Raw genomic sequence first — 16,325 nt, forward strand, 5'->3', positions numbered from 1 at the left:
TGCACACTGGCCACACTGGCCTGCTTTCACCCTCCCATACCTGCCATGTCCCTTCCCATCCTGAGTGGTTTCCACAGGAAGTTCTTTCTGCTCCGAATGCTTCTCTTTTCCCTCTTTGCCCTGTGAATTCTGTGTATCCATCGGAACTCAGGACAAGGGAAGTCTTCTCGGTTACCGGGTTCTTACAGCCCCATGTATGTACCTCTCCCTCCTAGCACTGGTCACAAATGCAATCTCACATCTGATTACGTAATTATTTAAGTCTATCACCCCATCAAGCTATGAACTCTTTGAAGGCAGGTCTTTTGTCACATTTTTGGCTCACCATATAGCCCCAGATCCAATACAGGCCTTGCACACAGTAAGGGCTCAAAAGATTTCATTGAATAATTAATTAACACTTTGTAAGCGGGCATTTTCCCACCAAATCGCGTCGTAACGCGGGGCTTTTTTGACATTTTCTCACCAAAATTAGACTTTCCGTAAAATATTCATATCTTTCGATCTATTTGATATTTTTCTATGAAACTTTCAGTGTTTTAGTTTAAAAAGAGGTCTCTATTTATTTACTTTGCAAAATTTTTGCCGGTTCCAACTAGAGGCGATATGATGAGTTTACTCATTTCCCACAAACAATGTGTTAATAATGACTTTAAATAGTGAGAAGTTTAAAAAAAAAAAAAAAGCCTCTAGCAGGGTGCAGAGAAACATGTGGGAGATTAAGATGCAATGTCAGGGCTTGGGCATTAATACGGTGACATCACCAAATGCTCTAATCAGACTGCAGTACTGGAGAAAGAGTGCATTCCATTACAGACTGTCATGCATGTGGTGTTAACCCAGAAAGACGAGCAGTCGGGAAGCCTGTCCAGTAAAAACCATAGGAGAACAACAGCCATTGATGGGCGTGGCATCATCCCAGGTTCTTGCAACCAATTCAACCAGTGTCCAGTGACAGCTGTTCTCTGGGGTGCTGGGAACTTCTCAAACTGTGCCCTGGTTTCAGTGGGGGCCCCCTTAAGCTTTTGCTCCTCCTAATCCACTATGCTTCAACTCTTACACTCCTAACTCAGCTGCCTAATCAGCAAATGGTGACAATCATACTTCTAGAAACTATGGAATGTGGAATAAATTCCTTACTGACTCCAATGAACTATCATGCTCTACGTGCAAGGATCAAAAGGTAGAAACGTATGGTTTCTTAATAATCAAGCAGAACTGGTTGTACTAGTTACGTAAACAGACTTTTCTCTGAAGACACCTGAAAACTAAGTCATTTGAAAGTGATGCAAATTTTCCACAAATGTGGCAGTTAAATATGGCCCATGTGCTTTGTGCGTACCTCTTGGGGCTCCATCTGAGTTTGGACAAAGCTTGTTATTATGGCACAAAAGAATAGCAAAGACTTCTGGCACCGGTCACGGACCGTCCAGGCTTTCGGTGGTGTTCCAGTGGCCGGAACTCAGCACAGCAACATGAACAGAAATGGAGAGTGGTTCTGCCCAAGTGGTGGAATCCGGGTTGAGGTTTCGTTAATGCCTTATTTCGACATTTACCCTAATGTTACAGTTATTCTTTGTTTGTTTTAATTTAAAAGGAGGATAAGGGCATGAATAACAAGTCTTCCAGTTTACCCCACAGATCAAAAGGAGCTACATCTGTTCACGCTCTCACTGTGGGTAGATAGCAACAATTCCCAGGGCCCCGCAGTGGCCACTGTCCCCGCCTTATCTAAGAACCTCACCAGAAGCATTCCCATTCTGGCAGAGTCTCAGCCGGACAAGATGTGAGAACTGCCACCCATTCTTCAGCAAGCTATGGGCAAAGGACACACACCTGCTGGAACCCACATCATACAGCTGGCCCAGCATGACGAGGTTGTCGATCTAGTCTCTTCTCAGAACTATGATTCTCAGAAGGAGTCCAAAGCACTGGGCTCCAATGCGTCAGACGGGTGAAATCAGTGACACAACACTCAAGGTGTCTGTCTGGTTACTCAAAGCTACAAGATGACCTAGCTCTAACATACACATAATATATAGTAATATAGTCAACAAACAGCTCCTGAATATCCTAAATACCAAACGCCAAGGATAAAAAGATGAATAAGAACTGACTTCTGCCCTCAAGAAGTGCAGACAGACGAATAAAAAATAATCATTGGGACACTGGGAATGATTACCGTGCAATAAATACTAGAAGCCTGCAAAAGATTGTATCTCTACACGTCTTCTCACTTCCCCCTCACAACTTCGTTAACCACCAGTACTGTTCTCGTTTCAGAGATGAGGGAAAGGAAGCTGACCAAGGGGGCCTCCCGCCCGTTTCCCTGACCGGTCACACTCTTCACTGCCACACACCCTGCCTGGCCCTGCTGCCCACACGCCCAACGCTGTCGCCTTCCTCCTGCCTTTCGCACACTCTGTCACTGGCTGAACTGTCATTCTTACGCACCTGCTCTACTCCAGCGCTGCAAACCTGGGAGTGAACACGACACAGAGCCCCACCTGCCCAGAGTGCACGGGAGTCTGAACACAGTATGAGCACTAACAATGAAGACGTGTGCAAAGTGCTACGCTAGGGGAAGGATGGGCTATGATGGGAACACAGCAGAAACACCTCACTACATTCAGAGAGGGTCACAGATGTCATTACCCTCAGGAAATGTCATTTATCCTGAGACCTGAAAATCAGCAGAAATGAGTTCCAGGTCAAATCACCCACACGCGCTCCGGATGCTCTTCCTCAAGTCTCCTTTCTAGGCAGGGTTCTCTGCCCTCCTCACAAGACCTCCCTGGATGAGCTTTGCCACTCGCACCATTGCCAACAATACATGCTGAGGACCCACAAACGGCTCTTCCCTCCGGATCTCTCCTCAGAGCTCCAGACCAGGACGCCCAAGCATCCTCCAGCCACCCGCACTGGAATGTCCCTCAGATCCTGCAAATTCACATTTCAAAGTCCACTCATCCCTCCCCCTGCACCTCACCAAACCTGCTCACCCACCTCTGGACCCTGGCTCGGTAGAGGGCCTGCCATCCACCCAGCTGGCCACGCCAAACACCCAGGAGCCATCTTAACTCCCCCGCCCTCCATGTGGTCTACTCCGCTCCTGTGACAGCCCCAGAACCCGTCCACGCTGCTGTCACCTCAGGCCACGACCACCTCTCACCTAATATGCTCCATGATTACAGGGGCACTGCTTCCGCCTCGCCCCCAGGGCACCCACTGTGCCCACCAATCCACTGTCCCCCAGTCCTGCTCATCCAACTCACTGTCCAAGCCACAGTCCACACATCTTGAGTTCTCTGCAAAGCTCTCTTTGACCCAACCTCCCTCCTGGATTGTAATGATCGCTTACCGTATCTGTCTCCCCAACCAACGATGCCAACTGGGGGCTGACGCTGTTCCTTTATGTATTTTTAGCCTCAACTGCTAGCATTTAATTTCTGACGGATAGTAAATTGTCAATAAAAGTCTACTCAAAGAACATACAAATGAAAACATACAAAGAGACAAATAATTCTTGATCCTGGTAATATTGTTTAATCCTAAACATAATTCTTGAGATGAAAGAAACAGCTCTATTAAAAATTCCTACCTAAGTATATGACTACTGCCAGGTACTACTGAACTTTTGTCACACTCCTCCTGAGCTGGCTTTCTGAAATATACTCAGTTTCATCGATAGAGCGGGGCATATTCAAAGCCAGACTTTAAATCTGAAGCCTTATCATTGAGGATACAGACTAGAGACTAAATGATTCTATCACTGTCCAGTTCTAGGGAGCTAGAAATCAAAATGGGATTTGTTTCCTGGAACTGATTCCCAGGGCTGCTGGTTCCGTTCCCAGCCAGCGAGGGCTTTGCTCCCTTACAAGCCAGCCTAACTAGCAGGCTCGTTCCCCGCTCAGAGCACGGCCAGGTGCTGTCATCACAGCTGGCTTCTACTAACGAGACACTGTCTTTGGCAATTACAAGCAACAATTACTCTAAGCATAAGCTAAAAAAACAGTAGCTAAAGCCAGGGAAGCAGACATGCAGCAACAGGCAAACTGACAGCCTCTGTCTGGACTCACGGGACCACACCACAGACAGCCGTGCGGGTACCCGGTGTTTAAGGACTCTGCTATTTACTCAGCATGAAATCAGTTCTCAGCCATGATAAGTGCTCATTTCACAGGACTAGTTGGGAACTTTCAAGAGCATTTTGGACTAAGCATTTATAGCCCACAAAAATATATGTCTAACTTAAACACATAAACATATAATTTGCTAGAGGTTCTACTATGTCCACTTTCACATGTCCTATGTCATTTATCTTAACAACAATCCGTAAGGTATTTTTATCCCCACTTTACAGATGAGGCGAGCAAAGCTCCAAGAGGTTAAATAAGGTGCCTGTTATCACATAACTGAATTAGATGGTGACCAAACTCATTCTCAGTAGTGCTGACACCAAGTTTAATACCTTTGATTCTTTGTTTCTGTAAAAGCTTTATAAAGACATAATTCATATACCATACAATTCACCCATTTAAAGTGTACAATGCAATGGTTTTTAATATATCCCAAGAGTTGTACAACCATCACCACAATCAATTTTAGAACATTTTCATCACGCCTAAAAGAAACCCTGTACCTATTAGCGTTCAACCCCTCATTCTCCATATCTGCCCCCTCCCTACCTTTCTGTTGCCAGCCGTCGGCAACTACCAATCTTAAACTTTTTCCTATTATAACATAATACACCAAGTGTCCTTTCCACTGTAACAAGTCTTCAGGAGAGAGAAAAAGGCAACAACCTTTGACAGTGCAGTACCGTAACATATGAGCAATACATGTCCGTCTAAATCCTTTACTTTCACATTTAAAATGCTTTTTTCTTTATATCAGATTTTTTCTTAAAGGAAGGAAGGAACTGCTCACTAAGACCCAAACTAAAGCCCTCACTGTTTTGACAGCTCATTTGTGAAGGGCAGTGAAAGTTATTATTCATCCACGTTTCTTAGCACGAATTGCTCTTACCAGGCATTCCGCAGGCCTTTAAATAATTCAAATGATTTGTCAGCCTCTACCTAGTAAGCACTCAAGCTAGAGAAGAAATGGTAAGACCCAAATACCAGTGCAAGTCTCACAACCTACAGATCTGAGCTCACCAAGTATTTAGCTGGCTCAATTCCAATCAAGAGAGTCTGCCCACTTGATGGAATAAGAAACTACCTGAGGAAGCAAAGGGCGGCCGGAGACCCATCACAGGGAACAAGTGGGCTTCAGGCATCCATGGACGTCACTGGTTACAGCTAAAGGGGATATTATAAGGCAAAAGCACCTCATGCCAAAGCTGACGGTTGGGGCATAGAAACCGAGAGTAGAGTCAGCACTTACACTTAAGGCCTAACACTGTTCTCAACCCCAATTCCCCAAATGACTCTGCAGAAGAAATCATAAAAGCCTCTGAATGGGCCTCCCTCCAGCTACTTTCTGGGGTCCCCTCCTGGGATGGTCCATGGCCACGGTTCTCTCTGCAGGCCACACTGAGTGGCACGACAGCCCTGCCCTCAAGGAGCTAATGGTTCTGTTGGAGGAAAAAGACCCACAGACATAGAGAATTATACACCAAGGAGAATAAATGCTCAATTGCATCACCAAGAACCAAGAGCTACAGATAGCCTGTATCACAGACAAAAACAAGGGAAAATGTCAGTGAGGAAAGACTTGAGTATGCGAAGAGGATGACGTGGCAAGAACCTTCAAGACTCTCGAGCCAGGTGCTTTTCAAACTGTCCTCCCAGCACCCTCTCTCTATATATTTGGGTTTTGTCTATGATTCCATGTGAAATAGCAGCTCTCAACAGGGGATGGAGGGAGAGGGCCTAGTTATCTGAAAGAGATGCAGAGTTCTCCTGCGGGTGCCCCCCCCCACCCGTCTTCACCCCCTACGGCACACACACACGTCTAAAGCAGGACTTGAAACAGCATATTTTGAAAAAGATCTTCAAAGAACCCTGTTGTTTAATAAAAACAAATTTCTTGTGCAAAACAGGTTTAAAAACACTGGCCGAATCCAACTCTATAAATCAGGAAACGAGAGTGAAAGAGAGAAAGGGGCTCCCTCACAGCCGCACAGAAAAGAAATGGCCACAGCCCAGGCCTCCCAAATCCAGCTAATGCTCTTTCAACCAACCAGAAGCAGGCAGAATCTGCAGTGAGCCTGACAGAGTGTGGAGACTGGGACCAGTGGAAGGGGCAGGAGTGGAGGACTCACACAGGAAAACGACACGCGGGGGCTGCATGGCTGGGTGCGGCAGGAGTCGTGGCAGGTGGAGAGACCAGGTCAGCAGTTGCTGTCTGTGGTCCCAGGCATGACAGGAGACGAGGGCAGAGAGGGTGGCAATGGAAATGAAAGGAGGCAGACCACCACAGAGGCCCCGCCCACAAAGGTCACCCTGGGGACTGTGCCTGGTTTGCAGTATGGTGACTGGAGAAGGGGGGGCGCTGACAGGTCCTCCTGAAAGCCTCTGAGACGAGGAGCACAGAGAGGGAACTCCTAAGACAGCTCACTGAAAAAGAAAACTGCAAGAAGGGAGGCCCCCGGGAGGATGGGCAAGTGCCCAGAGTATGGCTCAGTCCCACAAGATGGACGAGCAGCACGGGCGCCCAGCTCCACACAGGCCCAGAGAGCGGACGGAAGAACAAGGCTGGGAGGGAACACAGCTGAAGTCTTGCCCCTATCAGGACCTGCACTGGTGGCCCACAGCACGCGCGCACGCACACATGCACCCCTACAGCTTCTGGGGAGGAGTAATAGCCACTACAATTAACACTTAGTGTTCACTATATGCCAGGTACTGTGTTAACAACTTTCCATGGATTGCCTCACTGAAGACGAACAATTTTATGGGCTAGATGCTATTATTTTTATTCCCATTTCACAAATCAGGAAACTGAGAATCAGAGAGTTAAATACTCAGGCCAAACCCACACAGTTAGCAAGTAGCAGAGCTCTGATTCCAAAGCCACGCTCTTAACCACCACATTACATTGAATGAGGTGGCACTGAGTTGTGTACAAATGCTGAGAGAAAGGTGTCAGGTGGCAGTTAGGGGCTGTCAGTCTTATAATTTCAGCTAACTGATGTGACTAACAGCAGCTGCAGAAACACATGGTGATGCCTTCTGCGCCTCCCCCGTGCCTCCTCCCTTCCTACCCCCCCCCCCCCATACAAATACTAGGTCAACTGAATAGCTAGCGAGGAGCTAAAAGGCTTTGGAGCGGGAGCTTTTCCAAGATCTTGCAGCAACAGGAAGCAGGGGCAAAGGAGAAGGTGCCGATAGGCTCAAGAAGGGCCAGAGGGACCCAATGGTAAAGCAGCATTTGGAGAGGAAGAAACAATCCTGCGCGTCCACATCGCGCCCCGGGATTCCACGCCTCAGGGCTTCTCTCACTTGCTCCCCTGCGCACACACCTTATGTGAGGGATGCGGGGAGGTGCTCTGGCCACCAGGTCCCAACCCACCTTTGAGCCTTTCGAACTGTCCCTCCGGCCTGGCCTGTGGCTACATCATGCCCGTCCTCCCCACACCGGAGCCCACTTTAACGCCCCCTTTCCGAGTCCTGTGCAGTCTTCAAATGGGCTCTGCAGAGGCCCCTCCGCATGCAGAGAGCATCCTGTGCCCTCCTTCCCCATAAACAGGCAGCGCCCACCTCCGCGTGCGTTAGAGCCATCTGCTGACTTGCCGTCTCTCCAACATGTGAACCTCCTGAGTGCACAGACTGTTTTCTGCATTCCTAATTCAAACAGAGTGCTTAGCAATTCAAGTCATTATTCAGAATAACAGCATCCAGTTGTTGGGTATCCACCATATGTCAGGTCCTGAGCTAGGTATATGTGGTATTTCTTCTCATGCTCAAAAGAAGCCTGCAGGGCAGATGGTCATCCAACAACACTATATACAGGTGAGGAAAGAGGTCTCAGAGAGCTGATGTCACAATGGGAAATGGATCTCAAAGGATTAATACAAAACAGGAATTCCATCTTATGTCTGGAGAAAAGGTAGGAACAGAGTAAAATTTTCATCCAAAAAACTGGGTTCATCCCCTTCCAGGCATTCTTAGGAATTGTAAAACACACTCAGCAAAAACTAAAGCAAAAATAACCTAGCAGGCTCAGGACCACTGTCTGAATGAAACATGGGTTGGCAATCTGTCACAGGGAAAGGCAGACCTCAAAATACTGCACCATTATGGCCAGGGCCTGCTTTTCTTATGGTTGAAGGCCCTCCTTTCCCCAAAAGCAAACAACTGGGGGCTTAGATGCCACCTCTGAAAGGCGGCCCACTAGCCAGAGCGACAAGGAACAATGAAGGACAGGGGCACAGGCGGGGAAAGCAATGATGATGATGACGGTTTAGGAATAGTATTTACATATCAAATCAAAACAGCATGGTCTTGCAACTGCCTTTGAAATAGATAAAAAGACTATTGCTCCCAGAGGTAATTTGATTTTACTTACTCATATCTTAAGTAAACCATTGAACAGATGTGATAAATACACAAAATTTGACCTATGGTAGAGAGACTCGTTAGAAATGAGGGAAGAGGGGGAAAAATAAGTCTACAGCATGAAACTAGCAAAATGTCAAAGGCCAAATGTTAACAATGAAAAAAGTCAACTACTAAGTGTTCTCATTAGGTTGGAATTTTAAATATAATCAAATCATTCTCAATGTATAAAGGAACAAAGAAAAGAGGAAAAGACATTTTTAGAGATAGTGAAAAATATTCTAAGAAAGAGTTACCACACAGAGAACTTTCCTGGCATGATACCATGGCAACCACCACAACAACTAAATATTCCACTTTCATTAATACCTTAGCTGGGAAAGATTTGTGTACTCTAAGATTAAAGATTAAGCACTTTCTGAAACCATCCAAGTGGCTCTGATCCACAGCTTGTGAACAGTCAGCATGACAGCCGCATCGACTGAAGGCTGGCCACATGCCTAGAATTCTGCTAAGGACTTTGCATGCACAATCCAACTTAAGATTCATGAATGTTCACACATACCTATTAGATAAGACAGGTATTATTATCATTATTCTCATTTTTCAGGTAGAAATACAACTGGGGCTCACTTACAGCCAGCAAGAGAGCCACTGACACTTGTTTGCTTCCCCTAGAGCTGTGACTCTCAAAGTATGCCGAGGGGACTCAAAGAAGGGGGGGCCCTGCGGTCCTTCCAGTTCTCCCACAGCTTCACTTCCTCCTGGCGTCCTGCTCCATTTTTTACCTCCCCTACCCTTTCCTCCCAAAGCAACAGAAGATTGGAGGTTGTAAGAATTATTCCACTTCAATCCTACCACCCAACCTATTTTAAAAGGTTTATTTTAAATGACTTCATTAAACTGTAAACCCACTGATCTCCTTATGGCCTCGAAAAGAATACATCAGAAGTCACACGTGTAAGATACATGAGAAACTGAGGGTGCTCCTCTGTTGGAACAACTCAAAGTACATGATCTATTGACATGGATGAGCAGCACTATCTTCAAACCTAACAACCACACTCGGGTTACAAATCTGTACACATCTGATTGCAACCATGTAAGATACACATACACACAGACAAAGCCTGGACCTACTGAAAAATAGAAATAATTGCTTTGGTTAGGGAAGCATAATAAGGATGACTGTTTTTCTAACTTCCAAAGTCTGCAACTTTATTACATTGTCTTTATCGTAAAAATAGGGTATATACATCTTCCATAGTGATAAAAAAATATTTGGCCCCCAAACGTCGAGCTTTCTCTAAAGCATGCTGCCATAGAGGATGGTTTAACACGAAAGGAGTCCAAGGACATCAAACATCCTGTGGAGGATATTCAGAGAAGAATCTACAACTTTAAATTTCTAAGTACAGGTTTCCCACAGCCTGAGATTTTGAGGGCAGCCCTGCTTTTAACATCGGAGACAGAGTACGGCACAGAAGAGCGTCTGGCTCTAACATGGAGGGTGTCGCGTGGCAGCTGTTTGATCAGGAAGTGTTGCTTGCCATAGCCTCACGACATCGCCTGATGCTCCAGCTGCAGAAGTTGTGTGGTGTCGGATATGACCCAGGGCGATGCCACAGGAAGCACATGATGCAGGAGAGAGAAAGCAGAAGCTTTGGACAGATCATCAGGCTAAAGCCACAGCTAAGAAAGTGATCATTTTAGGAAGACTTTTAATGTCCTTTAATAGCCTGTAAATCACTATCAATGACCTCTAAGCTCAAGGAGAAAATTCTGTCATTAAAAAATCAGTTTGAGGGCCGGCCCGGGGGCTCAGGTGGTTAGAGCTCCGTGCTCCTAACTCCGAAGGCTGCCGGTTTGATTCCCACATGGGCCAGTGGGCTCTCAACCACAAGGTTGCCAGTTCAATCCCTCGAGTCCCGCAAGGGATGGTGGGCTCTGCCCCCTGCAACTAAGATTGAACACGGCACCTTGAGCTGAGCTGCCTCCCGGATGGCTCAGTTGTTGGTTGGAGCGCAGGGGAAAAAAAAAAAAAAAAATCAGTTTGGAATGGAGAAAAAGATATACTCTTTAAAAACAAAAAACCAAAAAACAAAAAGTAGGGGCAGCCAGATAGCTCAGTTGGTAAGAATGCAAGCTCTGAATAACAGGGTTGCCAGTTCGATTCCCACATGGGCCAGTGAGCTGTGCCCGCCACAACTAGATAGAAGACAACGAGCTGCCACTGAGCTTCCAGAGGGGCAGCCGGGTGGCTCAGTTGGTTAGAGCACGAACTCTTAACAACAAGGCTGCCAGTTCGATTCCCGCATGGGATGGTGGGCTGTGCCCTCTGCAACTAAAGATTGAAAATGGCAACTGGACTTGGAGCTGAGCTGCACCCTCCACAACTAGATTGAAGGACAATGACTTGGAGCTGATGGGGTCTGGAGAAACACATTGTCCCCAATAAAATTTATTTTAAAAAAAGGTAATAGATCTAGATTTTTGCTTTTAAAGGTATCTTTTATTGCTAGGACTGGGGAAATAGGACTGTTTTAGAATAAGACAATCCCTTCTTGTCATAGATCCATCAAAGTCATCAAAGTTAGTGGTCCAATCAGCAGTATCCCACCACTAAATAATCTCAATAATTTCACTCGTTTTGAATCCCCAACATCTAGAATGATTCCTGGTACTAGAAGATGCTGAGTCAGTATCTGTTGAATGAATGAACTGTATCTCCAAGGGTCCCCCATATCCGCTCACAGTCACCTGGTGGATAATCTAACAAAAACCAAGAAAGAAACTGCTACTGGAGAATGCAAATGATAACACACTCTAGTGTGCAAAGGCCAACCATGGCTGTGAGCAAGTTTCACTACTAACACGTCCTGTATTCATAAACATAAGGGGAAGAGAACGGCCCTGGAATGAGACTGCCCTAGTTTAAATCCTGGCACAACGCTGAATAAAGACTTAGTTTCTCTGGGCCTCGCTTGCCACATCTAAGCACACAAAAAGGGAGGTAATAGTATTAATAGTTAAAAGGATGAAATGAGATAAGCACCGTTCCTGGGACACTGAAGTGCCTAACAAAAATTAGTAATTATTCAGTTTTTAATTTTACTATATACCCACAGTCATAGCTGTGGGAAGACTATAGGATCACAGGTTCACCTCTCCCCACCAAAAGAAATGGCCTTAAATGAGGACTATGCAATTGAATGCATTTTTTCCCCTCGGGGATTAATGAAAAAAATAATTAGCTCTTAAGTCTGGATTTTTTTGGGACCCTTCTCAGTCTTTGTCTCTCTCTTCTTGCCTTTTCTTCCCACATCTTCATAAAACCTTTCCCAAGCTCCTGGGAACCTGGCTTAGCCACTGACACCTCTGGTTCTTAGGGGACAGTTATTAACTCCATTCTGCAATACTGCTGTGGTCCACTGCAGGACACTTAAGCCTGTGGGGCCCCATTTCCACAGCTGTATAACAGAGGAAGAGTACAGAGGTCAGTAGATTATCTTTAAATTCACTTCCAAACCTAAAACTCCACAAATAAGAAATTAACAACTATTATTACTACATTCAAGTAAAACACTTTAACTGCATTTGGAATACCACACAAATGTGGGCACAACTACAGCAGACTCTAAAAGCTGAATATTTCCTGGTCTTAGTTTCAGGGAACAAAACACAAGTACACTGAAGCTTTTATTGAACTCCCTTATCACAATGGAACGGACCCATTAAATCGGAACTTCCCCTTAGGACCACCTAATGGTCCTTTACTTACAAGCTTTCAGGTACAGACACTGAGCACCCCTAATCACTATAAATTATCAAACCAGTGCTTACAATTTCAAGTAACTGAGCAGAGAGCTGACAGTTTTGAAGAATCAGAATTGTCATCCAGCAACAGAACAGGTGATTAACTAGAAAACCATTTAACAATCATACTACTTTCTTTGGTTCTTTGTACTATCTAACATCTCCCCATCACACTGTATGTCTCTGTTGAGGAAAAGGGATCAAACTAAAATGATGTTACAGGTTAACAATTGTCATGGAAAGACATTTACAATATATACATTTCTGGTGAAAAGGCAGATTACAAAATAATATGATCAATAAATAATCTTAATCCCATCTTGGTAAAAAACATGCATATACCTACATACATATCTGATACGATATACTACAAGTTGTTACTAAGCTTGTTAATTTTCCCGTAAAAAAGTTGTTTGCATATCTATATTTCTTATTTTTCTACACTGAACACTTACACCTCCTGAAATAATATTGCAAAGAGCTATTTTATCTAACAAGAAAAATGGATCTGGTACCCAAACTATCACCAGATGCCTCCGTGAAGCAGAGCTCAGCACCCAGCAGTTCCCCAGCACAGAGGCCGAACTTCCTTTGCACCTTGTACCTGGGGCTAAGCTGGAGTAGGGGTGCTGAGATGTTTTAGGTACCAGCCATCAGTTATAACCAAGATAGGCTCAGATCTCTCCATCCTGCGCACCTCAACTTCCAGAGCCATTAGCTTCCCACTTACAAGCTTTACTGATTTGTATGTAACCCTCTGGGCAGAGTCTACAAAACTGACCAAAGGTCCTAAATTACAGTTCAGTATTTTAACGTTCACATTCATTGATTTAGGAAAATCAATGACAGAAGAGCCCAAGTTACTCTGGCAGAGGTCCAATTTTAAGAGTTAGAGCTAAGTACTACCCCTCATTTTAGGCTGTTGAATGCCAATCCTTTCTGATCACAAGAAAAAAAAAGAAGCCATCGTGTTTAAAAGCATAATTTTCAAATGCGTTATCCAGTTAAGTACTTCTGTTTTTAACTCAAAGTGCTGACTCTGGATAGACTCTTTGGCATATTGAAGGCAGCCACTGTTGAACATTCCAAGAACTTTTCAGCCAAGATCAAATTCATCACTAAGGACAAGTATCACTCCATGGTAAGGTGTGAAGGCTGTTCTGACAGCTCAATGACCTACCAGCAAAAAGGAGTCTGAGAAACTGCAATTCCCAGCTAACAAAAGCAAAGTGTGCACAAAGAAGAAAGTGGTAAGAAGACATACACAAAAGGCAGTAAAGATGAAGGCAATATAAGGGAAAGGAGTAGAAACAGTGACAGTGTCCTAGGGAACCACTCCTACTGAGTGAGCAAGAAAAAGTCACCAGACCCAGTGCTCTCAGAGGTACATAAGCTGCACCTCAAAGCCACTCTCATGCATTTCCAATAATGTGATCTCTAACAAAAGCTATGTATGTATATGTACTTAAAAACCAAGTGCCTTCTCACCCCCTCATTCACTTATCTTTTAAAAACCATCCACAATTTAGCTCAGAGCCTTATCCTCTGCTACAAAATATTTTTGGAGACAGATTACAACAAAGCGTAGTGTTGGGATCACTTCATAAATTATATAAATGTCAAATCACTGCTATATACCTGAAACTAATACAAAATAATACTGAATGTCAAATGTAATTGAAAAATAAAAATTATATATAAGCATAGTGTCTACACAGCATTGTTTTATTGCAAGAAAACAAAACTGCCAACTATAAGGATCTGAAAAAATGTGACCACTTCAGGCTTATTTTGGATCTGAACCACTCCCCTTCCCTAATTATCCCTCAAAGAGAATACATCAGGCGCTGCGGGCAAAGAGGGAAAACAAGTCTAATTACAACATATGCACTTGATGGATGAAAAATTTGAACATTCTTGAACTCTGGCCACATTTCAGAAGACTTTCCACTTGTAGTTTAACCTCACGGAAGACGGAAGGTTACAGATCAGTTGTACTTCAACCAGGGCTCAATCAAACACACACACACACACACACACACACACACACACACACACACAGAGAAACTGACCACAATACTTACCCAGGCTACTACAAGGAAAACCAGCAGAAAATTCAAGATGACCCTGCCTCCTTATCAAGCATTTACAGAGGAAGAGGAAGTGGTTTATATGTTAAAATTAGGACTAACAATAAGACCCATTTCAAGAGTACTCTCAACTGGAGAAAACACACATTTTGAATTTGAAGATACATATGCAAAGGCTTCAGGCCCCAGATGATCTTTGAGCCGCATTTCCGATCAAAACCTCTCATCCGCAACCCCCCTGCCTTTGCTTTGCAGAGATGGGAAGACAGCTGAAGCAATGAGTTTGGTAGTGCTTCTGCACGTTGCTGATCAAAGTGTTGGGTAGAAGAACAGAAAACACGTTCAAGAATCCAAAATGAGAATGCATCTGATCAGGCATTTGGACTGGGCGCTATTGATCAAGAAGCCCTCAGCACGGCCTACAAGTTGTAACCTTTCCGCCTCCTCTCCTTTGACTGTCCCCATCACCTACTGGGCTTCCGAAGGGCTGGCTTCCTTGATGCTCCTGCAACACTCCCGACTTTTTCCTCTACCAGCTCTCCTTTTCCCTCAGATCCTAAGCATTCTTCAAGTTTGAGATCAAATGCCATTGTTGCAAAGAGGAAGAAGGTGATACTTTTCCCCATGTTACTTATCACCTTCTAATATACCATATAATTTACTAATATCTATTTTATCTATTGTTTACTCCCTCTCTCAAATAAGCACCAGGAAAGCAGGGATAGTTGTGTTCACTGATGTATATCCCAAACGTTTAGAATAGTGCCTGGCACAGAGTCGGAGCTCAAAAAATATTTTCTGAATGAATGAACAGTAAAACTCCAGGAAGAAAGCAAAAGGTAGAAAGAGTGAGGATGAGTGGGTGAAACGAAAGGGGGAAAAGCGACAGAGGAGAACTCATAAGGGAGAGGGTGAAGACTGGCCGCGGCCGGGTTTCTCCCTGCAGTGCTAATGGGAGGCGAGAGGCGGTGCACAGTATCCCGCCAGCGGCATCAAATAGCACTCTTAGCAGCAGGCAGCTGAGATAGGCGAGCTCTGAAGACTCACAGAAAAATTACAAGGGCAGGGCTGAGCAGACCCACCCGGGCGGCGGGCTCGAGGCAGGCCCTACGGGAGTCTGGACCACCCAGCCCTTCTCCCGCGGTGCCTAGAACCTCGGCTCCTCGACAAAGTACCCAGGGGCGTCTCGGGCCGCAGTACCTTCCCGGCTCGGGCCCCTTCACCTGGTCGCCAGCGAGCCGGGCCCTGCGCTAGGGCACCTGCCTGCCTGCTCCGGGGGTCCCCACCCTGGCCCACCGGAGGCCCCAGCGCGCCCTTGCTGGCCTCACCCCGCCCGGTTCCCCTCTCGCACACCGGCAGGAAGCGCCCGCGCTCTCTCCGCAGCGGGGAAGGGGCTCTCGGCGCCCCTAGCCCCCGCCGCTCCAGCCAGACGCACCGCCTGCGCAGCACCCGCTCACCTCCGGACGCACGTACGACACGAAGGAAGGCTTGAGCGCCTTGGTGCCGCCGCCACCGCCGACTACCCCTTTCCCCAGCATACCACCGCCCTGGGAAGCAGCGACGCGCGGCAATAGAAGTGGCTAGTAGGACTCCAGCAGCGGCGGTAGCCACCAGCACTGGCGGCTGGGGCTCCGCCCATCCCCAGGCCCGCGACGGCCGCGGCGCCGCCCGCATCCGGCTCCGCGGCCAACACCACTCACACCGCCCAGGTCCGTAGGCCCCGCCCACTCCCCGCGAGTTGGAAGACTGCAGTCGGAGGCCACACCCCCTCAACTAGCTGCGGGCGAGTCTGACTGGCGGAGATTCGCCTTCCGTGATAGGTTCTACTTCACCCTCCTGCGGCAAAGCCCACCCCGCTGCATTCTCTGATTGGCCAGCAGCGCTGCCGGCAGAGCCCTCACGCCAAGCCCCTTCT

The 16,325-nt window shown here is 46.2% G+C and overlaps 1 protein-coding gene across 1 annotated transcript in view; it reads right to left on the minus strand.

Annotated features, from left to right (window-relative positions):
- MTMR12 (myotubularin related protein 12) overlaps positions 1-16,091 on the minus strand; it is a 66,777-nt gene extending 50,686 nt beyond the window's left edge. The window contains exon 1 of the mRNA XM_019737255.3: positions 15,868-16,091. Within this exon, the coding sequence (XP_019592814.3) occupies positions 15,868-15,948 (81 nt within the window). The 5' untranslated portion in view covers positions 15,949-16,091. The remainder of the gene's footprint in view (positions 1-15,867) is intronic.
- Positions 16,092-16,325: the final 234 nt, after the last annotated feature.

Source organism: Rhinolophus sinicus, chromosome 3, assembly GCF_057876585.1.
Source record: "Rhinolophus sinicus isolate RSI-liver-muscle chromosome 3, RSI-T2T, whole genome shotgun sequence".
In the NCBI taxonomy this organism is placed as follows: domain Eukaryota; kingdom Metazoa; phylum Chordata; class Mammalia; order Chiroptera; family Rhinolophidae; genus Rhinolophus; species Rhinolophus sinicus.